At 40.0% G+C, this 25000-nt stretch overlaps 5 protein-coding genes across 5 annotated transcripts in view; 4 read left to right on the forward strand and 1 right to left on the reverse strand.

Annotated features, from left to right (window-relative positions):
- Positions 1-25000, reverse strand: part of LOC138026739 (uncharacterized) — a 269593-nt gene that overhangs the window by 110197 nt on the left and 134396 nt on the right. The window lies entirely within an intron of this gene.
- On the forward strand, positions 6713-8089 carry LOC138025498 (uncharacterized). The gene has a single exon (XM_068872698.1). It carries the CDS (start codon positions 6713-6715, stop codon positions 8087-8089), a length of 1377 nt encoding a protein of 458 aa, XP_068728799.1.
- Positions 8134-11031, forward strand: LOC138025499 (uncharacterized). The gene is made up of 3 exons (XM_068872699.1): positions 8134-9493; positions 10275-10385; positions 10904-11031. The coding sequence occupies exons 1-3, from the start codon at positions 8134-8136 to the stop codon at positions 11029-11031; spliced, it is 1599 nt and encodes a 532-aa protein (XP_068728800.1).
- On the forward strand, positions 12991-21940 carry LOC138026766 (RING finger protein 141-like). The gene is made up of 7 exons (XM_068874215.1): positions 12991-13208; positions 13331-13355; positions 13729-13846; positions 16182-16328; positions 17698-17768; positions 18212-18331; positions 20595-21940. The coding sequence occupies exons 1-7, from the start codon at positions 13115-13117 to the stop codon at positions 20737-20739; spliced, it is 720 nt and encodes a 239-aa protein (XP_068730316.1). The 5' UTR covers positions 12991-13114; the 3' UTR covers positions 20740-21940.
- Positions 23744-25000, forward strand: part of LOC138026548 (rho guanine nucleotide exchange factor 39-like) — a 10401-nt gene continuing 9144 nt past the window's right edge. The window contains exons 1-2 of the mRNA XM_068873942.1: positions 23744-23951; positions 24506-24681. Coding sequence (XP_068730043.1) covers positions 23909-23951; positions 24506-24681 — 219 coding nt within the window. The 5' untranslated portion in view covers positions 23744-23908. The remainder of the gene's footprint in view (positions 23952-24505; positions 24682-25000) is intronic.

Raw genomic sequence — 25000 nt, forward strand, 5'->3', positions numbered from 1 at the left:
AAATTAATTCATGGTGAGAAAAAAATAACGTAACACAGAAAAAATGATTCAAACAACATATAAATAATTATAGGATACATAAAATTAATTCGTACACGTATAAATAATTCTAGTAGTAGATATAACTATTGATGACATACCACAAAAATAATTGCAAACACATTTTTATTATTTACGTAATGGGAAAAATATATGAGGATAATTTTGACCAGAACGGGCCCTCATACAAGAACGTCACAAATTTGCATATTTAGTGAGCAAAGACAATGGCTTTGCACGCCCTGCACGTGCGTTTTTCACTTTTGTTTATTTCTTTGCCGTCGTCAATTACAACGTGAAATAGCCAAGTTTGAGGTTTTATCAAGAACATCCTCACTTAGGATAAATTGTCATTTTCTCCCTTAAAATGAATTATGTGCCGTTCTGACCAGTGTCACTTTTAAGAAACTACCACACCCTAGTCATTAGAAAGGTTAAAATAGTCACGAAGTGATTACAGTAACGTGAATTTATATTTTGAGATGACGTTGTTGCTTAAGCTCCCTATTTTCCTCATTGAACCAACAGTTTCGTTTTGTGGCGAGGTCGTTACTCCAACCTTCTTTTTGCTAAAACTCCGTAATGTGTCTGCTTTACATGTTCGCGTTTTCAAAACTTGATCTTAGCATGTGAAGACACACTAAGCTGCTTGCTGAACAGTGCGACACTTTCACCGGAATTTCTGGTAGCTCAATAAGTAAAGCCATGCAGCGATGTTGCAAAGGTCTTCCGTTCGACTCCCAAGCATTTTGATCAAACCTTCAGCTGTCTCATCACCCATTAACAATCGAAAACCAATATGATTTGATACGTATTAATTTGATTTGATTTCATTTGTGCACGAAAATAAATATCTATTATTATTATTATTATTATTATTATTATTATTATTATTATTATTATTATTATTATAGTTCACAGTGCTATTAATTGCTTCTTTCAGTCTCCATGAACCGGGGCCAATCCTTGGTCCTGAGGTACCAGGGGACGTTTTTATTTGATGGACAGAAACCTTCTCAGTATGTGCGCCGTTCCTAGGAGGACGATGTTTCCCAGCTCATTAATGTTGCTGGTTCCAGGTATCTTTCCTAAGTTGTTGTTGTTGTTGTTGTTGTTGTTGTTCTTCTTCTTCTTCTTCTTCTTCTTCTTCTTCTTCTTCTTATTATTATTATTATTATTATTATTATTATTATCAGCATTATCATTATCATTAACATTATTATTATCATTATTATTATTTTATCATTATTATTATTATTATTATTACTAGCACATATCACCATTCTAACGAGCTCATTACACCATCAATAGTAGTTGTCCACATTAACTTGACCTCAATCAGACACCTACACGCCCGCACAAACTACGCGAGTGTCAACGGCGGATAACGCCATACATGTGGGACAATCCTGTCAGGATGTTACGAATGCCTTCATCTTTTGTAAATAACTACCATACATCAAAAGACCAAGAAGACTTACGGTATCATTTGAATTTTGAGAATCTGCATTTTCCGAACTCTGGGGATTCTGAGAGTTTCTGAATTCTCCACATGGCAGACAGCTGTTCCTAACCAAAATAAGTACAAAAGTTAAGGAAGAAGGCTGTGCGCTTACCCTTTTTGCAATGCAGTGCTCTGATCTGCAGCATTTTGCCTGCCGTGATGACCAAAATTGTCAGACTTCTCTCCTCTTGGCCAACTGTTTGTCTGTTTGTTCCCCCAACCTCCAAACCCCCCCCGCATCTACACCGATACTTGGCAAACGTTTCCCATCATACATAATTACAAATGATACTGTCAATCACAACAACAACAACAAAACAGAAAAACAGTCATCAAATAGAAAAACAAAGAATCTAATAGCTTATTTTAAAAGCTCCAGTCTCCAACTGCCTTAAATCTATCGGCAGGATGTTCCCCTCTTTAAGAGTTATACAGTCCCTTTTATGATTACACTCCTAGTCAAAGCCTGTCCAGCCCCCAAATGTTCAGATTCAGATAATTTGTAAGTACCGTTGAATGACATGTTTCGGCAAACAACTTAGAAACAATGCACCAAACAGACTTGAGACTTGGGAAAGATATTTTTGTATTTGTCTTTTGTAACATTTCATTTTCTTGGCTTCTTTCTTTGAACGGTTTCGGATTTATTTTTTTTACTACGTGACAGTCTACAGACACTTTGAGTGGGCTGTGACTAAAAGTGAGACGGGGACTTGGGACTTGAGACTTGGGGACGTGGGGACTTGGGACGTGGGGACGCGGGGACATAGGGACTCGAGGACGTGGGGACGTGGGGACTCCGGGACGCGAGGACGCGGGGACTCGGGGAGGTGGGACGCGAGGACATCGGAACTCAGAGACGCGCGGGGATTCGAGGACGTGATGAACAAATAACACCTGACTTTTGCGCTGAATTGGTAAAATACAATTTTTGACGGTCAAGTGTAAACTAATCTAATATGCTGGAGAGTTTGTCAGACCAGTAGTAACTGAGTTTTCAAGTGAAGCTATTATCCTCGCAGTAAAAACGCAATTTTTGCAATTGCGTAAAGAAGCCTGACAAATTCAGGACTTCAACGGGGTTTGAACCCGTGACCTCGCGATACCGGTGCGACGCTCTAACCAACTGAGCTATGAAGCCACTTACGTTGGGAGCAATCGCAAAAATTGCGTTCATGACTGCGAGGACAATAGCTTCACTTAAAAACTCAGTTACTTACCAGGAAAGTCCTCCATAGCTGCCCACGACGTTTAAGACCCCCTGCGTTGAAACTATTCTGTACCCAGAGCTCTCACGGTAAAATAGGCAAGGAGGAACCATGGACGCTGGAAATCATCAGCTACTGGTCTGACAAACTCTCCAGCATATTAGATTATTTTACACTTGTAGACCGTCAATTCAGCGCAAAAGTCAGGTACGCGTCTCCGAGTTCCGACGTCCTCGCGTCCCACCTCCCCGAGTCCCCGCGTCCCCGCGTCCTCACGTTCCCGAGTCCCCGCGTCCCTACGTCCCCAAGTCCCCAAGTCCCCAAGTCCCAAGTCCCAAGTCCTACGTCCAACGTCCCCGTCCTACTTTTAGTAACAGCCCTTTGAGTGTGTTGATTTGGCCATTATGAGTCAACACACACCATTAGAAAGCAATAAATCGTTACTGAGATTTCGCGATCCCAGGGTCTTTCATCTCCTACCCTGGGAGAGACGAAAGATTGTAAATTGATCTACATGTAATCGGTTGCGTAAACGACAACAACATAAATCGTGAAAAGAAATATATAAGTGGCAATCAGGCCCTGCAGAGCGCTCACAAGACCCACTTAGCAACGGCACAGCTTGGGGGTTCCATCGCCATTCCTCCCAGTACAGCGATTCCTCCCAGTAAAAAGCGGCAAAAGAAGATTTGAAAAAGCCTTTAACAACCAAAAACAACAATGAAATCAAGCAAAAAAAAGAAGTTTACAAAAATATAATCTAGTCTTCTGCGGGGACAATACTCAGAGGTCTCTCTCACATCCAACGCGCGTGGAATAATTGTTAAGTAGACAATTAACCTAACATCAAACTTAATGGTATGTGATAGGTCAAGTCAATAACATTTGACAACAAAAAATAAACCCATTCCTCCCAGTACAGGAATCAAAAACGTTAAAAGAATATTGGTTAAAAAGCCTTAAACAACCAAATAAAAAGACACACACTCTATTTTGTTTTATAGACAAACCAAAGCAAAAGAATGAAGCAGCCTATCTCCAGTCAGTATTCCAAATAAATTTCTCCTTTTTGTCTTGACATTCCTCAAAAAGCTTTAGTAAAAGTAAACAATAATAATAATAATAATAATAATAATAATAATAATAATAATAATACCTTTATTTTATGATTATAGCGATAATTCCAAGATTCAAAACCGCTTTACAATGACAATAAATTAAAAACTAGATTATAAAATTATGTACATAAGGATAAAAGTAAATATTTACAAAGAATGTATTTGTAAAAAGGGGTTGTCAAATAATTAATAAAAATATCATGATTAATAGACAAAGACAAAAATAAAACAATAACCACATAAACAATAGAACAAACCCATGAGATAACACAGGTTTTGTAATCTTATTTCACATATCATAAAATCTTGCACCAACTCAATGGCAGTAACTAGTCCAGGTATGCTTGTTTGAAAAGCCAAGTTTTAAGTAAGCCTTTGAATATAGATATAAAATGACGTGATCGGATGTTATGAGGGAGTGAATTCCACAGCTCAGGGGCTGCGCAAAAGAAAGCTCTCTTTCCATAAGAGTTAAGATTATAAGAGGGCTTAGACAGAAGATGGAGGCCAGACGACCTTAGAGTCCTTGAAGGTCTATAAGATTTGAATGAGTCAGACAAATAAGAAGGTTAGTTGAGGATTTTGAAGGTAAGAAGTAAAATCTTATATTGAATTCTTTGCCCAATGGGTAGCCAAATTCTGTAGGCTACGCAGAATTCGAGTAATATATTTGGATTTGTGAGGAAAGGTGAGGACTCTGGCTGCAGCGTTCTGTAGTGAAAAGCTACAACTGGTACAGTGTACCAGTTGTAGCTTTTACACTGCAAATTTAGACAGGCCATAAAGAAGCGAGTTGCAAAAATCTAATTTAGAAGAAATTAATGCATGGATAAGTGTCTCACAGGCCTTAACGCTGATATGTTTCCTGATTTTGCAAATGTTCCTTCAATGAAAAAAGCAGCATTTACAAATAGCAGCAACATGGTGTTCAAGAGGCATATCCTCGTCTAGGATAACGCCCGAATTGTGATAGTATTGCTGTGCTGATTGTTGAGGCCCCATTAGTGGGGGGAGGAATTTAAGTATCCTGTATCTCTAAATATCCTGAACTTTATCCCGTTAATTCCTGTGGTTTGTATCACTATAATACCATTTCAGTTTTTTAAATATCCTGCATCCCGTTAATTTCCCCCCCAAATATCCCATATCCCTATAGGTTTTTTACCTAAATCTCCTGTATTCCTGATAAACCCCTAATAGGGCCTCGTTGTTTACACTGGATAATATAGTAGCATTAATTAATAATAAGAAATAACCTCTTTTTGTTTTTACAACAAATAACTTCTAGTTAAATTATAGCTATATCTTTCTGGTAATCTCTCCCCATTTTTCGAACTTTACCCGCGGTTGCAGTTCACTGTAACTGGACAATTTGTGTTAACTGTTTGTGCATCCCACGGATACGCCCCTTTAGGCGTCTTGTATTTTCTTTAAATTTGTGCTGAGACAGTCGATCTCGGCCTTTTAACTCAACTCTGTCTACTGCCTTGTAAATTATTATGGTACGAAGTTAATTTTGTTGCAGGCGTAATAAACCGTAAAACGATTTAATTAAAAAAGAGGTTCAAGTGAGGTATCATCATGATGAGAACACTTCTTCCAGGCTTGCGGGAGCTAACAGATGGGCCTTATTAGTACTTGACTGACATACAAAGTGGAATAGGTGACCAGGGAGGGGCGCTTTCTCTTTCCTGGAATTACTGATGGATAGTAAGCTATTTCCAAAATACATTGTTCAACCAGACGACGAAGCTGTGTTGAAGCTGTGCTGTAATACCATTGAAACAAAACAGTCCTTTAACAAAAGATTGGTGCCGGGGGAAACTGTAAAATGAAAAAGAAAATTCCTTTTGGCAGGGTTTTAGTTTAGGGCCGTAGGCTGGACGTTTCGTTCGTTTGTTTACCATTTCAAGTCCGGTACTTTGACGCTATAAATTTGTAGCTTTTTGGCTTCTTTGTTTCCTTTTCTTGTTTTTTTCTTTTGGACTTGGTTATATCAGGACGCCGTGGGCTGAATGGATACGAGACAATCGCACGCAATATTTCCTTCAAACTAACAAGAGTCACGTCACCTTTTTTGCTCACTAAAACGGAATAATCGATCTTTTGGCGTTTCATTTCTTCACGGGATAAGTTTAGTTTTCCGATGTGTATTCCATACTCAAGAAAGTAAACAGTATTTCTGAGAGTTTCATTAAGAGTAATTTATACGGGACAGAGGTCTCCTTGGGGTGTTCGCTGCCAAACACTTGCAATCGGCCTTACAACGGAAAGTGACCATGTCCGGTTCTTTCCTTAGCAAATCCGGTACTTTGAAAAGCTATCGAAAACCCTGCTTTTGGCACCAACGAAAATTCAGGGGGTGAAGAGGAATAATGGAATAAGAATAAAATAATTTTTTTGTCGGAATAATGCATCTTGTGGGGCGGAATAATGAAATAACGACACCTTTGGAAAAGAATAAGGAAAATTTTCGAGCAGGAGTAATAGAATATATAATTTCTGACGGTTGAGCGTGCGAATAAGACAGAAATTGTTATTTGCTGCGGTTCGCAGAATAGCAGCAAATCGTTGTTTTCACGGTTCGCCGGTTTTTGACAGTCTCTATGGTGACGCAAGTACGATAAGGGCGGGATTTTGCTGAGTCGAGCCATTCTATGCTGACGTTGCTGCCAGCTTGCTCTCGTTTCGAGATTTTTATTTTCAAATCAAGTTTTCTCCTTAGCCCAGTTCACAGTACTCAAGTCTTAAGGTTCAATTTGTCTTCAGATCCTGTATTTAGGACGCACCGTTTTTCCAGAATTCCAAAAAGATGGATCCAGCTTGACCGGCAGCAGTCCAGCATGCTTGAAAAGCTCTCTTCAATCATCGACAACAAACTAGACTCAATGAAAAGACAGCTGGAAGAGTCCTCCAACACCCAAATGAGTGAATTAAAAAAGATCCGCCTTACGGAATCACGTACATTCAAAAAGAAAGGGCACGAACAACAATTCAAACACAACCAGCAGGTGAAGTCCGTGGTCAGTGAAGCCAAAGACGCCGTCAACAGTGGAAAACAGGACGTATGTATCGCCAAGCTGAATGAAGGTATTGAGCTTATTGATCGACGCCAAAAGCTCATTTTAATAGCAGACAAATCTGAGTATGGCTGGAAAACCGTCGGCGAATACCTAGACAACGAACTCGCCGATAACGACCAGGACGCCAAGAAAATGAAAAAGGCCGAAAAAGAAGCTCAGAGAAAACTTGCCGAAACGCGCGCCTCCAAGGCTGCGAGGGTCCGCTCCTGGTCATTCAAGTCTACCAGAGCAGTGGGAAACACCGCTATTTCGCCATTACAAAGCTCGTTCGCTTTCCCATCAGGGAATTACACATCCCGTTTTTCACAGTCCGCGGGTGCCACAAGAAATATCGGTCCATTTGCAGGTGGTCCCGGCCAGAAACGTGGCACGTGTTTCAGCTGCGGTAAACCAGGCCATTGGCGAGCTGAATGTCCTTTGTTGGTCGTTGCACAGACGCAACCAGACGGAAAGAAGTTAAGTAATGATTTTATTGATTTGTGTGATAGCGAATCCCTATCGGGGAGCAATGATGCCTCGGAGCATGTTTCTGGACTTTCTGAAATAGATAGTAGACCCTTTGAGAAGGCAGATTTTCTAGAGCGGGAATGCCGTCCAGACAGCGTTCGAGGGAGGCTTAAAACAAATATTTTAGCTTGGAAAGAGCTAGAGCCCACTGAAGCGGTTCTGAGTGTGATTAAAGAGGGTTATAAATTACCATTACACAGTATTCCGGAGTCTTGCGTTTTGCGGAATAATAAATCTGCCTTAGACAATAACGACTTCGTCACGGAGGCCTTAAATGATCTCTTAGGCACCCAGTTTATTTCCGTCGTTGAAAGCCAGCCATGGGTAGTAAATCCTCTCACTGTGTCAACCCGGGACGATGGGAAAAGACGTTTGGTACTCGATTTACGGCATGTTAACCACCACCTTTTTAAGTATAAATTCAAATGCGAAGACATAACCACAGCCCTGGATCTACCAGGGGAGGGTTATTATCTGTATACATTCGATATCAAGAGTGCTTATCATCACGTTGAAATTTTTCCAAGTCATCGAACTTACCTAGGATTCCAATGGTCCTATCGGGGTAAAGGGGTAAAGGTCGGGGTAAAGGTCTGTCCACCGCTCCTTACATATTCACCAAACTCTTGAAACCTCTGCTAAGTCATTGGAGGGGTTCAGGTAAGAGAATTTGCATGTTTTTGAACGACGGTTTAGGCGGCAATTCTTCCAAAGAGTCCGCTACTGTTGACGCCAAAGCAGTCAAGGAAGATCTTGGCCGATTGGGCTTCGTTCTCAGCGGAAATAAGTGTGCTTGGGAACCATCCCTTACCCAGACCTGGTTGGGTCACGTTTTCAATATGTCAGAAAACCGTTTGTATGTAACTGAAAACAGGTTGTCAAAATTAAAGGAATCCCTGTCATCAGTTCTGGATAGAATTGACAATGTTTCAGCCAAACTCCTAGCCCAGGTTACCGGTCGCATTATATCCATGTCAAAAGCCATTGGTTCGGCCGTTTATTTGTACACCAGACACATGTATTTCGCGATAGAAACTAGGCAATCGTGGGATGTTATCATTCCTTGCTCTTCAAAGGTTAGAGAAGAGCTACAATTCTGGGATAAAAATGTGGGCCAGTTAAATGGCAAGAAGCTGTTCGACGAGCCTCATGTTTTTGATTCCGTGGTTTATTCAGATGCATCTGAGCAGGGCTTTGGCGGTTACGTAGTTTCCGCAAAACACACTTTGGTGTGTCAGGGGCAATGGCAAATTAATGAAAGGGGAAAGAGCTCTACTTGGCGAGAGCTGAAAGCTGTACACAATATGTTATTGTCCATTGGACATAGCCTTAGAGGACATAAAGTACAATGGCATACTGACAATCAGAACATTGTTCGTGTTATCGACAGAGGGAGCACGAAACCTGATCTTCAATCATTGGTTGAAGACACCGTCTATTTGTGTGCAGAAAATCACGTTGTTGTTGTCCCGGTGTGGGTACCCCGGGAGCAGAACCAGTTGGCTGATTATCTCAGCAAACTTACAGACGTTAACGATTGGGGTATTAGTCCAGACATTTTTCGGTGGATCAGCACTTTATGGGGCCCTGTTACAGTTGACAGGATCGCAACTTGGTATAACGCCAAATGTCTTAGATTTAATTCCCGCTTCTGGAATCCTGGCTGCGAGGGCGTGGATGCTTTTACCCAAAATTGGCAGGGGAAAAACAACTGGCTGGTACCCCCACCAAGCCAGATAATTAGGGTATGGCGCCACCTTAAGCTTTGCAAAGCACAAGGGGCTTTAATAATACCCCTGTGGAAAGGAGCTTTGTTTTGGCCCTGTGTGTGTCCAGACGGGGTCCATTTAGCTAAATGTGTTTTGGACTGGGTTGGAGTTCCAGAATTCAGTTCGGCCGCCACGACAAGGGGAAGGACTTACAATTCTATGTTCCATGGTGAACGTCTCGAATTCAAACTTATAGCTTTGTACATAAACTGGCAGTCTATTCGCCCAGTAAGCAGTGACAGAGGTTTTTGCTTGTCAACAGAAGGTTTGTGTGAACGTTGCATTCGAGGTTAAACAAATCCTTAAGTTAGCCGTCTACGGCAGGAGCGAATTGCAGCCCACAGGAGGCAAGAAAATAATGAACCCGCAGGTGGTTTACGAAGGAAGCCACGGGTGGTTTTGAACACCAGGCCCTTGAATATCGTTCACTACACTCACAGGTGGTGTTATAAGATTCATAGTTGCATATTAACATCGGAGATGGCTTCAATCTCATCTTTGTTTTTTATCATGCACAGTCTCTCTGTTTCTCACAGGTTTAAACCTCTTTGATCAAGGCACGTGGAAGGAGCTTGAAGACCGCGCAGGATCTGGCCGTGGGAGCATTCATCTCACCCGCTTGTTTGAAGCGTTAAAGCAGACAGTCTTTTCTTCAAAAGCTTGTGGAACCGTTGTTAATTACACTAGTTCTTTAAATCGTTGGATTAAGTTCGCACGCGACAATAATTAAATTGTTTTCCCAGTTACTGTTGTTGATGCCGCTTTGTATTTTAGTTATTTGTCCACTTCTCAAGTTTCTGCCTCCGTGATCGAAACTTGTTTTAGCGCTTTAAAATGGGTTCACTACATTGCTGGGGTTTCTAACCCTATGGTTAGCCCTTTTGTAAGAAACGTAGTCGAGGGCGCTAAACGTCAAAATGCTAAACCTGTAGCAAAGAAATCACCCATTTCTCCTGAAGCTCTTACAGCATGTTGTACCGAATACGAGCATTCTAGTGAGCTACCAATACGTAGGGATATTTCTATGGCCTTACTTTTGTTCGCAGGGTTCTTTCGTTTTAATGAGCTTGCAGCCCTTGCAATCCAAGACATCAGTTTTAGTGAAACTCACTTAACTGTCAAAGTGACCAAGAGTAAGACCGATCAATATCGAAAAGGTAATGAAGTAGTGATCAGCAGATCTGGAAAAGTGTCTTGTCCTGTTCTTAATTTGGAAAGATACATGGCTTTAGCGGGCATTGATACATCACACAAGACATCAGATTATTTGTTTAAGCCTTTAGTTAAGGTCAGGTCTAGATATAAAGTTATTGAGAAAGTGAAACCGCTTAGCTATACTCGTGCACGAGAATCTCTAGTTGGCCTTCTAAGTAAGTTTGTACCTACTACGGATATTATTAGTTTGCATTCATTTAGAGCGGGAGGGGCAACTTCAGCGGCTAACGCTCAAGTCCCCGATAGATGCTGGAAACGACATGGCAGGTGGCAGTCAGAGACCGCTAAGGATGGCTACGTCGAGGATTCCCTCGACAATCGTTTACTAGTTTCCCGGTCCCTTGGGATTTGATTTGATTCTACTGACATTCTGCTCCCTTTCTTTGTATTTCTATCCAGTGCAGCAGTCAGTTCCCCTTTTTAACAAGTGCCCAGTTGTGTTTGATTTGTTGTCTATTAGAGGGAATAGGGGAAAACTTGTTATTTGCTGCGGTTCGCAGAATAGCAGCAAATCGTTGTTTTCACGGTTCGCCGGTTTTTGACAGTCTCTATGGTGACGCAAGTACGATAAGGGCGGGATTTTGCTGAGTCGAGCCATTCTATGCTGACGTTGCTGCCAGCTTGCTCTCGTTTCGAGATTTTTTATTAATGTCGTTTCGATTTATTTTGTTATCTTACAGTTGTTGGATTTGCCACCCCTCACCCTCGGGGTATTTGTTAAGTGTCTGGTTCTGCATTCGGGAGGGTTCAGGTTTCCTCTAAAAAGGGGGTTTTTCCTGACGGGCAGCAGGCACGTTATTATTGTCTGGGCTTCTGTTAGTTTCAATAAACGCAAACGGGGTCTCATTGCTTGCAGATCGCCGGGCTAAGCGGTACAGTCCGTTACTAGGTCTATCCAGTGCAGCAGTCAGTTCCCCTTTTTAACAAGTGCCCAGTTGTGTTTGATTTGTTGTCTATTAGAGGGAATAGGGGAAAACTTAATATTTCTACTGCACGAGAACAGAAGGGTCTGGGTACGATTGGTGTAATGCATGATGGGTAGCAGGTTGTCTATAAAGTGTCAGTTCATCACGTGGTGAGGCATTCTAGGCCTGCATCAGTCCGATTAACTTTTGTTTCTTTTATAAATCATTATTATTTTGTAACTAGAGGTCCTCTAAACCCCGGAGGGATCGTGGCATTGCATTGGTTCGGGGAATACGTTTCCAGTTTTTTTCCCCACGGTGGTTTTTTGGCTTTTCGTATCCGGCGGTGTCACAGGGAATGGTTTCCCCGTAGTCAATTAGTTGTTGTTATTGTTCCACAAGTAGGTGGTTCATGCTTGCTGCTGGTGCGAGGCCGAAAGATACCAAAATAAACCTAATGGATTGCATTTGTCTGTGTAGTGAAGTTGAAATAGTGAACACCCGATTATTCCTCTTCATCCCCCGAGGGAATGGATGGACTACCTCAAGACACAAAAAGTTTCGGCTGGGATTTTCCGTAAAATGGTCTTAACTTTTATCTATCATCGGGAACTTGAGGGAACAGTTGGCTAAAAGGAAAACACTCAATATCTGACCAGGAATATCCAAAAGTTGCCGGCAGGCATGCTAGAGGCGGAGAGGATCTGAGGTTTAAGGTAGTCTTCGCACACAACAAATATACAATAGAATACCAAGACTGAGAAAAGGGAGCTAAACTACACGACGTTCCTTTTACGCTTCGGACGTTGACCAGATTAACCTAACCGCGCAGTCGGTTTTAGGGGAGTCGTATACTCCCCCTCCACACAAATACGACTCTTCTAAAAACGACTGCGTTGGAGAGTACAACCTGAAGAGAAGTGTTTCCATTTTTTAACCAAGAATGACACTGCCACATGTGTATACAATGTTTTCACGTGACGTCATGGGGGCCACGTTGGTGTTCCCAAACTGATGGAACGCGAACGGCGTCCATGTTGGTGTACACAAATAATCCTCCGAACCAGGTTTTCTGAGCCCGCGAGACTGAGCACCCCAAGCAAACCATTGTTTTAACGAAAACCGCTGGTCAGCAACTTTGGTTCTGGTCATTGCTGTCTAAGGTCTCCTCCGGGAATTGAGCTCTGTCATCATGGGTGCTTACCATTTAGCCAAAAAATCCGGAAATTTCGGTTTGAGGTCAAATGAAAAGGCAATTTTCAGGAAAATCTTTTCGGAAATTGTGGACAACCTCCAGAGGTAGTCCTCTTTTTCCGTTCGGAACGGAATTCGCGAAATGTTCTTACCATTTGCGAGAACCTTCCGTTTCCAGGCCCATTCTCACAAGATCGATTAAAATATGCGGGATGGAATGCTGTGTAGTAAATGGTAAGCGCCATTCTCATCCGGTTGGTCATTAAATTCGGAAAATCGCTTGACTTTATGCAACGATCATTCCATCCGGATTATTTGGCTAAATGGTAAGCACTCCCAGTTTGTTTCGGTGGAAAAACACGGTTACTGATGACGTGAGTGTTTAGTGAAAACACTTTTTTCTCAGCACCCAGATCCCTCAGCACCCAAATCCCTCAGCAACCTCTTCTTGGGAGCCTGGGAGCCAGAGGGAAGAGGAGACTTCAAAATCAGGCTGCTTCAAAATGTTCTGTTCGCTTTGTTATTGTTTTACTAAAAAATATAGGATGCTTTGAAAGCATAATTCGATTCTTATGGGACAGCAGTATAGTTGTGGAGTAAAGATTTTGCAAGAACATGCCCTGACGCTCAAAGATTTAGCTGTTTTAGATCATGAGGGACTTAAATGTAATAAGTCATGATTTTTACCTCATTTCGGGCTCAGATTGTCAAAGCCAACATTCACTATCAATTTGATTTACGATGATATTGTTCTTTTTCATTCACATGATTAATTCTGCATGTTTTAGGTGCTGTGGAATACCTCAACAAAACGTGAGTATTCGAAACGCAAATCTCTGATTCCTGCTTTTTAATGATATTCATTATCACGGGAGAATAAAGTAAATATGCTGGTGTACGTAAAAGCTAAAGTTCTCTGTGCTATGGCTCTTCCTTCTAAGACATTTTACCACATCTCACTTATTGATGTCAAGATAGGATGTAGTCAGTTTTCACTTTGTGATCACCGTTTGATTTTAGTAATAATTTTGTTCTGTATTGAAAGAAGCTTTCATTTAAGAGCGCCTACATGCAGATTATATTAAGATTTAACAGAGAATTTTCGTGGCACAGCCGTTGTTAAAGGTCTGTGGATAAATTTGTCGCAGTTTTTTTACATGTGGAATTATTCTGTCCGTAATTTCAGACTCAAAACCTTTTCTGAAGACAGAGGAACTCAGATTTTCTTTAAGATCAAAGAACCTACAGAAGAACATTATCATGGATACCTGTGGAAAGCAACCACTAGGATAATGTGTTACAAGGTTGGTTAACTTATAGGTGCATTATTTTATTTGGCAAGATTTCCACAAAGGTCCCTACTTCATTATGCATATGCTCCTTTGTGCACAGGCTCCCCAAGCTGAAAATACGTGGTGTATGCGACAGTTTGTGTATATAGAGAATTGTATGGGAAAATCACCGATCATAAAAAAATTGTGTAAATAACTATCTCATTTGAAATAAAGTTTTCCTACCTCAAATGTGTGACGAACTTGTCGCTTTTGCCGAGTTTTGAGCCATTCTGACGCCGTTTAGTGAAGTGATCCGGAAGGCCGTTACTGAAATAATAGGAAGGCCGGTAACTCCATCCATCGCCGGCCAGACCTCACTCTACAAATCGTTTTCTCCTCAACAGGAAAAGTCCCGAATCGCAATAAAAACAACAGTTCCATAAAGCCCAATAAATTTCACTCCAAATACGTGTGTTTCGGCGGCTGAAAGACTCGTGACGAATGAAAACTTTGCCTTAAAATTCACCTCTTCGGCTTTCCTCAGAGGCTTGTGACCGGGCAGTCAACAACGGAAACTCGCAAGGTGGTTTCACTCTCAACTCTGATTGGTCCATTTGAATTTGACCGCGCGCTGGCAACACGACCGTTGTTGACTGCCCGGTCACAAGCCTGTGCTTTGTGTCAAGAAAACAATGGTGATAACAATAGGCATCCTTTGCGACTGTGGCATTTTGTTCTTTCTTCTTAATTTTCTTAAAAGGGTTTTTGTAGATTTTCTGAGTGAACTACGGAAATTCGAACTTTTTTTTTTTTGCAGTGTTAGTGTTGTAGTTCAATTTGCACTTTGGTACAATTTGTTTTTGAACTGGTACAGAATATATTGAACTGGTACAAAAAAGTTTGAACTGGTGCAATTTTAATTGTACTGGTGCAAAAACAGTGAAGATAGTTTAATGTTTGTTGAACACAAAGAACACACTTCATTGATAACAGCTGTTTGCCATTCATTTACTTAGTTCAAGAGGTTACTGAAATAAGGTTTGCTTCAAGCATTCAGAGCAGGACAGAAATAGCAAGACTTGTTGGAAAATAATAAATACTTAACCGTCTGGTTTGACCAAGAATAACATGAGTGGTTTTAAGCACTAATTTACACAATTTAAGCCTAAACACTTGATCTAGAATGGTTAGCTTTTATTTACAGTCATGATGTACTAAACATAAACATTAAGAATTTATTTTAAAGCCGGTTTAGGCCGGTTTGGACGTCAAAGATTTAAAATGGCAGAAAAAGCTGAGTGGGATCTGGAATAGAAGGACAGGATGAAAGAATAGAAAGAGGAAAGCTGGAAAGAAAAGGAAGAATGATGTGAGCAACATGGGCAAAGAAGATTGAGAAGTAGTAGTAATGTCGCGATTGATTGATAGGACAAACATACGTGTCCTATTTACATTTTTGCAGTGGGCTCGGACATCAGCATACTAAGGGCGCCGATGGCAGCCGCTATCAGTCCATTTATGAGCCCACTGAACCCTCCCAACCCATGATGAGTGATGATGTAAGTGAGTGATGAAGATAGGCCACAACACCGGGAACCACGTCCCCTACTCTTTTCGAATAGTGTGTGGGTTCTTTAACGTCCCACAGTGTTATATGTGAACAAGGTTTGTGAGACGGGACCTCCGGTTTATTGTCCTTATCCGAGAAGACTTGAAAGTCTAATCATTTGCAGATGTCATTACAAAGACAGCACTTTCTCCTCAGTTATTTAAAGACCCTGAGTGTTGGTCCGGCCGGAGTTGAACTCACGACCTCCCGCGTGACAGCCCGGTGCTTAACCAACTGAGCCACCGGTGCGCGGTACCGGAAGAAGAGAGAAGAAGAGAGAAAAGATATCCATTTTTCTTCATCCCTTAAATACAAATTAGCCATGTATATTTGTATTTGTATTTTTTATTTCCTCCATTTACTTTAAAATACATCAATTTATTATATAACATGCCAAGCACCAGATAAATGGAGAAGGGCAAACTATAGGTTGACATGCCCTTTTAATAAATTACATTTCTATTTAGGATAAATGAGAGAAAATATACAAGAGGGGAAACAAGAAAAAACATTCAAGCAGCACACAACGACTCACAGACAAAAATTTCAAAATCTTCTTCAATAGTACCACACTGCGGTTTTGTTGCCCTCTCTTGTTAGCAGACATGTTTGCATGAAAAGTTTAACATTAAAGACAGTAAAAACAAAACAGTGAAGGAAATTTAGAGACAGATCTAGATCTGTGGAAATGATTCCTTTTATTTGAACGCAACATGGAATGTTCTCATGGTCATGACTATCTTTGATTACTTGTAGATCAATACCTCCAATTCAAGCGTCATGAGTGAAAGAGTGATGGATCTGAGACAGTTCTGCAAGCTGTATCGTGATATCACCAAGCAACTGAGGCACACTCACAGTCATGAAGATGAAGACTGGGAAAGAGTTGATTTTGTTGGGGAGGTAATTACTGTTAAATCAATTAACTTTTACTAGAGTGAGTTTCAATCGAATGTCGTAAAACCAAAACCAAAGTAATTACTTTAGCCAATCAAAAAGGACGGAGACAATCCAGTAAACCAATCAAAACTCAAAGTAATTACACGTAGCCGACACAAAGCGCGAGAAAATGTGCACATGCGAGCCATGATTGGTTTTGGTTTTACTTCTGATTGGTTGAAAAAGGGGCGCGATAACTTTGAACCAGTCACTGAGTAAACTAATGCATTAAACCAAAGCAATTCGCTAATTACTTTTGACACTCAATTGAAAACCGCTCTATGCTAAAACTCACAAGTTTGGTAATTATGGGTTTGATGTCATTTCTACATGTAGCTTAAATTAACTCATTGATCCTTCAGGATAAGAGACTTAATAGATTCCACCTTGTCTAACGCCAGACAATTTTACTCGTCAGTGGGTGGTGGTTCAGGTTTCAGTGGGTTGAGAGTACTGTGGAAATGTATAAATAAATTATTGTTATATATTAGCTGAATTTTTTCCTCTAGCAGCATGCACTCTCATTGGTTAGTTAGAGGTCACATGACATCTAACAATAAAACTATTTCCCGCCAAAAGTCTCTGAGCAGGCAACAGTGCAAAATCTATGACATCAGCGGGTAACAGTGCACTGTTACCCGGGAATGTTGACCGACGACCGACGTTGCTGTTGCACGTTTTTCTTTTTGTGCTATATAACAAATCACTTAATGACTGGTCCCTTGGGAAACAGTTCATTTTGTTTCCCTCAAATTTCAATGCTTACCTTGGCTGCACCTCAGGAAAAAATTGAGATTTTCAGGAAACAAAATGAACTGTTTTCCTCGGAACCAGTCATCAAGTGTTGATTATTTAACTTTTAACTGTATATTTTTGACCTTGATTTAATGGACCTTTTATAAATTTGCAAATTCTTACATGTAAGTCCTACTTTCAACCAATGGTTTTTCCTTTTGTTGCTGCTAATTGTGTTTACAGTAGCAGTTGACAGACCATTGTGGGTCGGTGGGGAGTAAAATACGGAAATTTAGTTTTAGCAAACAAGGTGATGAAGGTATTAGTTAACCACTGTACAAGAAAGATTTACAAGCTGACCTTGCAAGTGTTAGTCCTTAGTCAGGGCATGTTGAGGAATTGTGGGTTATTGGTGGTTCATATAGGAATATAGGAGATGGAGGATGCTGGCAAAGTGGATTGAAATAAGCCAATGACAATACTGCATGAAACCCATTTACCTGTTCTGCTCCTGTAATAGATAATCCACCATGGGCAATACTGCAGAGCTTTCATTCACTTTCATGTACCAATCTTAATATTTTTGGTTGCCTTGTAGATGTTGGAATTATGTCCAGTGAGACTAGAAGAGGTTAGAGAAAGCCTATCTGCATCCATGATTATGACAAGGTATCAAACTCAACTCTGTACAACTGCATGACGCATCGTTGATTGGGAGTGACTCATCATGATAATGATCCATTTTGACTGTCATGATGTTATATTCACTGCTGTGGCAGGTGAATGTAAGGCAAAACAAAATGGATGGGACGGGCCATCAGCAGCGGCTTTGTAAATTTTTCTGACAAAGAAATATCAGATTGAAATTAAAGTAAATGCAGTCCACAAATCAATTCAAAATGTAACAAAGTATGGTTTTAAACCTTTAAATGGTAAGGTGGATTTGTTATTAATATTTTATTTTGAAGCTTTACAAGCAGCAATAATGTTGTCGTTTGCTGTCTCAATTTTCTTAGGGCTAACATTGCACCAGCATAATAATAATATTGTTTGTTATGCAGCTTATTTTACCTCAGTATGCACCTGATGACTTCAATATTTTCTGGTTGTAGAGTTGATGAAGTGGCTGCAGAAAATTCGGAGAGTGATGAGTGTTGCATATGTATGGATTTGAAGGCTGAAGTCATCTTATCTTGTGTACACAGCTTCTGTAAGACTTGCATTGAAAGGTGGTAAGTTAACTTGCACAGATCACTCAACTTTGAAGATGACTTCCTACATTGTCAAACTCTTGTTAATGGTTAAAACAGTCCTTTCTGAGATACAGAGTTTAGGGTTAGCGAGACACAATCTTACTTCACCTAGATTATATGATCTAGTTTGATGAGGTCATGATAGTTTATTATATAAGTTCCAAATCGTAAACCAGCTATCATACAGTTTAGATATGGTCCAGTGCGTGTTCTGATGATTCCAGTGACGTTGAAAACAAGAAATTGAGAAGAAAAGCAAAACAATCAAGCCACATGAACTGAAATTGTAGTTTTATATGCAAAGTAATAAAATTAATTAGAACAAGGTACACCTATGTTTGTTTGCAATAATAATAGTGCAGGTGATTGGAGACTAGAAACCATTTAGCAGTGCGAACACAAACTACATGTATCATCATTATCGTGGACTGTTTGATGGCAAACATGATAGCCAACTGTCATCAATTAGCATATACCACGAAAGTGAATAGTGCTTTCCATGCATTCTGATTGGCCGGCTCAAAGACGAGAAGCAAGTACTATTCACCTCTTAGCGAATGGAAAAAGACATAAGGGCTTCCTGTTTAGCTGTGGGTATTATAGGTCAACTTGGCTTATTATTCAACGCGTGCAATTTAGACCACGAAATGAAAAAAATTATATGTGAGAAACAGGCTAACATCATTAGTTATTAAGTCAAAGGCCATTATTGTGTTTGGGATACGTGGAACTGATCTTTGGAACATGACTAAAGTGACTCCCGGAGAGCTCATGTTTCATTAGAGGCTCAGGAGCCTTTTTCTCTGACCCAAAAAAGATCAACATTTTACTTCCCTAAGCCTCCAAGAAAGAGGTTTAGTGAATTCTTTTGTCTGTGGAATAATACTTCATACTTGTTAAGACTTGCATGCAACAAACCATAATGGAGTCCCCCCCCCACCCTAGGTTTTTAGGCCTCGCCACAAGTGCAAGTACTGTACTCCCTAAGGCAGCACTTGCACTTTGGATTTCACAGGAAAGTTTCACCTTCTTTTCACAGCTCAGCTACAGCTACAGTTATCTCAAATAAATCCAACCCAACAAATTATTAAGCAATGGCCATCTCTAACTTTTTCTCAACATTTACTTCCCTACACCTTCCAGAAAGAGGTCTAGTGAATTCTTTTGGCTATGGACTAATATTTCATACTTGTTAGACTTGCATGCAACAAGCCATGACGGTGTCCCCCCCAAGGTTTTTAGGCGTCGCCCTAATTTCAGGTGCTGTCTAAGGCAACACTTGCACTTTGGATTTGGCAGGAAAGCGAGCCTTGTTTTCAAAACTCCAGCTAGATACATATACATGTATGTATCACACTGTCAGTGTCACTGAAAGCAGTGGATATTTACCGTGCACCCCTTCATGGCTTGGTAAATATCCACCACTATTCACTTCTATTTCAATGAATAATTAGCAACTATTCACCAAAGTGGAGGTTGCTAGTGGTGGATATCTACCGAGCCATGAAGCTAAATCCGACGTGGACTCAGTGAGGTGAATAGTTGTAAGAGATAATTTTAACTCATGTATTCATGCCACGATTACATTTATTTTCGGGTGCAAATCCTGTGAGAGTTTCTTGGAGGTGAATAGGAAAGGATATTCAGAATTTGAATAGCCAATCAGAGTGCACTTTCAACTCTATCCACTGATTTAGTATGTGCTAATATTATTATTGTTTACTATCATGACCATTTGAAGGGCTAAAACTTAACTCCAGTGCTTGGTGGCCAGCCGGGCCACATTCTTTGATTTCATGGTCACCCATGACGTAATTAAGTGGCGAAATAAGCGGAATATCTCGAGGATTTTTAAGACGACAGCACAGCACTCGAGGTGAGAATGGAGTCCTGTGGCAACGGAAAAGCAAAAATGGTGTCTCAGAAATCTTTACGGTCAATTCCTCTTTGAATTTTCCATTTAAAAACTAAAAGTGCGTGGGATTCAGTGAAATTTAAGTTGGGAAAAGAACTGAAAAATAGCCAAATTAAACAACTTGTTATTTTATTTTTATTTCGACTTTGCACCTCGCAATATATCGATGAATATGAATTCTTGAACGCCAATTCTTAGTCGTCCTGGTACGTCTTTATGTCGCCACAGGCGACCTTGGTGACCGCCAAGCGTTAGCCCTGCAGTCATTTGAACAGGGCCTGAAACTTAAAACGCTTAAAAATTTGAAATGTTCTTTTTGCTCCACAGGAGTGATGTAAATAACACTTGTCCAATTTGTCGAGATGAACTTCATGGAAATAGAGACTATTGGGAGTTGCCTGAGCCTCCAAGCAGGACAGAGATAGGGAACTTCGTGTTGGGATTGGCAGAAGGAGCTGGTGCCCCCACGTGACTCAATTGCTCTCATTGATAAACTTTTAAGAAATCGAAAATGTAATCAAGTCAACTATTGGTCCTTTTGATGTATTGTAATTCTGGCAGTAATAATTCACAAAGTATCAGCCAAAACTTGGATTTTTCAGGCTTCTTAGCCATGTCCTTCTAGAGTTTGAATAAGGTTAAATTTGGATAAACATTTAAGGATAAAAATGAGTGAAAGAAGTTGTGTTGCCACCTATAATTAGCCAACAATGCGTTGTGTACAATTACCAATGTGATCTGTGTGATGCAGAGTATGTCGGCTACACCAGCCGACACTTATTTCAGCGTATTGGCGAACACTGCTATTCAGCAATCGGCAAGCACTTAAAGAACGACCTCGGTAGACCTAGAATCCATCGGAGATCTGACCAACAATTTTTCCGTTTTGAAGAAGTGCAACGGAAAATTGGACTGTCTGACTTATGAAATGTTATTCATAAAGAAGAAGAAGCCATGCTTAAACATACAATCAGAGTCCATACGCGCAAAGCTATTTATTTAAATTTATCACCATTTACATGTACACTTTTACACCTTATCATATCGCATGGTATGACGTCTTTCTCTTATTTTTATCCTTAAATGTTTATCGCACTAGAGTTGAGTTACAAACTGCAATATTACAATTGATACGGAATTGAATCTAGTCTTTGTAGTTAACTTTGAAATATTTTTCTCTCAAGGGAAGTCTTGGGAGAAGCAAATGCAAAGAGTTTTTAAATTAACTCTTTTACATATTTTGAATTAAATTAAAAACTTATCAACCAAGGCTTGGTTTGCCATCTGATAGGCAAAATAATTTTTGAAAATTCAAGCTTTTTTGGTTCATCCAACGATATCTGTATAGTAGGTTTTCAGGTTAGAATTGATGGATAAATTTAAAACTCTATATAATTTATTTGAATGTTAGTGACCATGCATATTTAACATAGGAATGTAGGTGTGTTGTCTGGAAAGGCTAAGCCATCAACTTGAGCTTTTTTCCAACTTAGTATGCCCTTGGTAGGCAGTACAAATTTTATTTTGCAGTGATTCCACCCAGTTGTCTCATAATACAAGTCACTTGTCAAAGTAAAACAATCCTCACTTGCAGGATGTTTTAAAAGTGTGACTTTGTTAGTGTCAAGTGATCAACCGCTTTGAGAATAAAATGTTATCGTGTTTAACTTAAACGGAGTCCTACCTTTTATCTTCGCTTCAAGGAAGTAACCAATGAAACGTCAACCTGTAGAGCGTTTTCACATGACGTCACGGCAGCCATGTTGGTGTTCCAAAACAAAGAAATGGCGGCCATGATGGTGTACCAGACTAATCCTCCGTGAATTGAACTCTATTTTTATGCAAATTTGCCTCTTTTGTTACAGTAATCCAATATGGCTGCTGGTCACATGAGTAAAAACACTCCATGGTACAGCCAGAGCCCATGTCCCTCCTTATCATACAAAAATGACTGAGGGAGAGAACTTTACATTGCAGTTCAACTGTGAGTTTTGTTATGAGAAAGTTTACTTGGAAATACGTTGATTCACAAACCAAAGATCGGAGGTGTTCTGGGTGTTGTGTTGCACTCACAGTCCAGTCACTTTAGTTTCGTAACCAGTATTTGGCACATTCAGAAAAAGGGTTATTTTTTACTTTAGGAAAGTAAAAATTGAAGACTCAAAAAAAGGAATTATTAAAGAAAGACTAAAATGATGGCAAATTTAAAATAAAGGGAAGTGAACACTGACAAACCATGTTGCTAGACAACAGAAATGGATCACAGTAATTTTAGATATCATCTGTTGTCAACTTTTGGATTATTTTGGGCAAATCCAATTACATGCACAAAGCCTTTTAAAGGAGATTTCACACTGACTGATCTGAAAAATAGATTGTTTTTGTTGAATTCAATTTTGTACACCGTGTCTGCATTTGTTTTAAATATTTTGATTTGTTGGTTAAAGTACTAAACTCTATGGTTGCATGATGGCAAGACTGTGACATCCATCCGTCATTTTGCATGTAGCAGCTGTCGAGAAATAGTTGTATGATAAAAATTTAATTTGCGATTAATTGTTTGAATTATGACTTAATAGGCTCTTTGCACGACTGTGTCACGTGACCTTGTCAATCATTAAAAAAAAAACGGTTATGGTGCAAAATAGATGCCAGAAATGGAAAGACCGAGTTGAACTTAGTAAGAATGTCAATTTTGAGTAGAACATTTATGTGAGAGATTTTACAGTGACTTTTATGCTTAAAAAATTTACTGAGATTATATGGAAAACAGCTGCTGGATGGCATGCTTTGCTTTGCTTTGCTAACTTTCAAACCACTCTAAAATACGCACTTAAATGCCAGTGGCCTCCAAATTGACACGCTGAGACTTGTGTACAACGGCGCTGCGAAACAAGTTTCAGGAGGCATTGCAACGTGTAACTTTGTCGGTTTCAAGAAACGTTTTTATTCTTCCGGTGCGATACAAGTTTCACAAAAAGTAGAGGCCCCTTCTCACCCCCCCCCCCCCACCCCGCCCATCCCCACCCCCAAGAACTTCACTGCGTATTCCGTGTGCTCGCTCGGTATTGTTACGCTACGCTGCGTAAACAATCAGAAACCGGCTAAGGCATATTTCGAGACCAGTTTCAACGTTCCCGAACGAGTGTCGACCTTTTATGTTGCATGGTGCAACGGCTCATGAAACTTGTTTCGCAGCGCTGTTGCACACAAGTTTCCGGTAAAAGTTTCAACATTCAACAGCGGCATTACTAATTTAATCACGCTTTTTCCATTTCTGTCATCTATTTTGTACCATGACTATTTTTTTATGATTGACAAGGTCACGTGACACGGTCAAGAGCCAAGGCAAGGGGTTTGCAATCTGGTACGAGATTGAGGGGTTTGTGAACCGCGGTCCTAGAAAACGATTAAGTCAGCGGACTCATTGTAGTACCCAGGCCCTCAGGTTAAACAAAGGTGGTAAGTTTAAAACATTTGAATCCTAATGTTCGTTGTTTGTTCGTGAACATTTGGTATTTTTAAATACGAAGTTACACACTGTCCTTCTTTGCCTAATCAGAAGAAAAGCATTGTAGCTGTATATTTTGCTCTTTATTGTCTTCAAGCTTGTTTTCTAAAAGTCACGAATTACTCAAATCATGTCAACGGTTAATGGCGTCGGGAGTCCCTTTCGTCCAAAGCGTGAGTACATGAAGCATTAGATAAGAAAATATGTTTAACAATCAAAAACATTTACCAAGATTTTTATGAACTTAACCTGATGCTAGGATGCTTTCATTGATAGAGAAATCAATGAACTCTGTCCACGAAAGCATCGTTCACAAAATCGTATCGCGTAATCGATCAATTCATAGCTTGTTTATGACGTTTTTCTCATAATTTTTGGAGGAGAAAATCTTACGTTAAAAACTAAGTTCTTGTAACACGAGTATGAATTTTTTTCATAATATTTTATACTTTATAGCTTCCAACGCGCCCGGCATCCTTGCTTTTCTATGATACTTGCTGTCTGAGGTTACAGCACTTGATCGGTATTTATCCAACAAAGTCATTCAGAGCAAATTTCCAGATGCAATCAGCTGGTTTGATCTTGTAGGCCTGGTTAAGTTTTATGGGAGATTTGGTTGCATGCAGTTGTGGCAACTACAATGTACACATGTAGCAATGTTGTGTCCATGGAATTTTCTTGCATTGAGACTTTCCTCAATGATTAAGAATGATCTTTTTCTTGACAGTGCACAATGCAAAAAAGTTCCTGTCTCTCCAAATTTCCCAAACAAGTCAGGCAATTTCAGCGGAATTCAATAACATGCTCCGCAGTCAAACCAATGCCAGGAAGAGAAAGAAAGTAATAAGTGAGATTTTTGCCACCGAGAAAACTTACCAAGACCACCTTCATGCTTTGACGTCAGTGAGTATATGTATATTCATTGCAATTTTGTAATTATTACAGGTTTTGTTTTGGCAGAGTTAAATAAACTAGAGATTAGGCTTGACTAAATGATGGGGTCAAAATCGTCCATCTGTTGTATTGAAGCAAACTCTTGTATTCCACACAAAACCTAAACCAAGTATTACAAGTGAGCACACACACACACACACATGAATGAACTTAAGCCCCTCCAAAATTTTGTTGTGTGGCTAGTGCACAATGAAAATTGCAAGTGTAGCCACCCTTGAACTGGTGACATGACAGCTGAAAAAATCTCATTCAATTTCTCTTGATTTTT

Source organism: Montipora capricornis, chromosome 12 (assembly GCF_036669925.1).
Source record: "Montipora capricornis isolate CH-2021 chromosome 12, ASM3666992v2, whole genome shotgun sequence".
Taxonomy (NCBI): domain Eukaryota; kingdom Metazoa; phylum Cnidaria; class Anthozoa; order Scleractinia; family Acroporidae; genus Montipora; species Montipora capricornis.

Coding starts and splice junctions, on each gene's coding strand:
- LOC138025499 (XM_068872699.1), top strand. CDS start 8,134: ATGTTTTTGAACGACGGTTTAGGCGGCAATTCTTCCAAAGAGTCCGCT. Junction 9,494..10,274: donor TTTTTGCTTGTCAACAGAAG/GTTTGTGTGAAC, acceptor TTTTGTTCGCAG/GGTTCTTTCGTTTTAATGAG. Junction 10,386..10,903: donor GACCGATCAATATCGAAAAG/GTAATGAAGTAG, acceptor GTTGTCTATTAG/AGGGAATAGGGGAAAACTTG.
- LOC138026766 (XM_068874215.1), top strand. CDS start 13,115: ATGGGACAGCAGTATAGTTGTGGAGTAAAGATTTTGCAAGAACATGCC. Junction 13,356..13,728: donor GTGGAATACCTCAACAAAAC/GTGAGTATTCGA, acceptor CCGTAATTTCAG/ACTCAAAACCTTTTCTGAAG. Junction 17,769..18,211: donor GCATCCATGATTATGACAAG/GTATCAAACTCA, acceptor TTCTGGTTGTAG/AGTTGATGAAGTGGCTGCAG.
- LOC138025498 (XM_068872698.1), top strand. CDS start 6,713: ATGCTTGAAAAGCTCTCTTCAATCATCGACAACAAACTAGACTCAATG.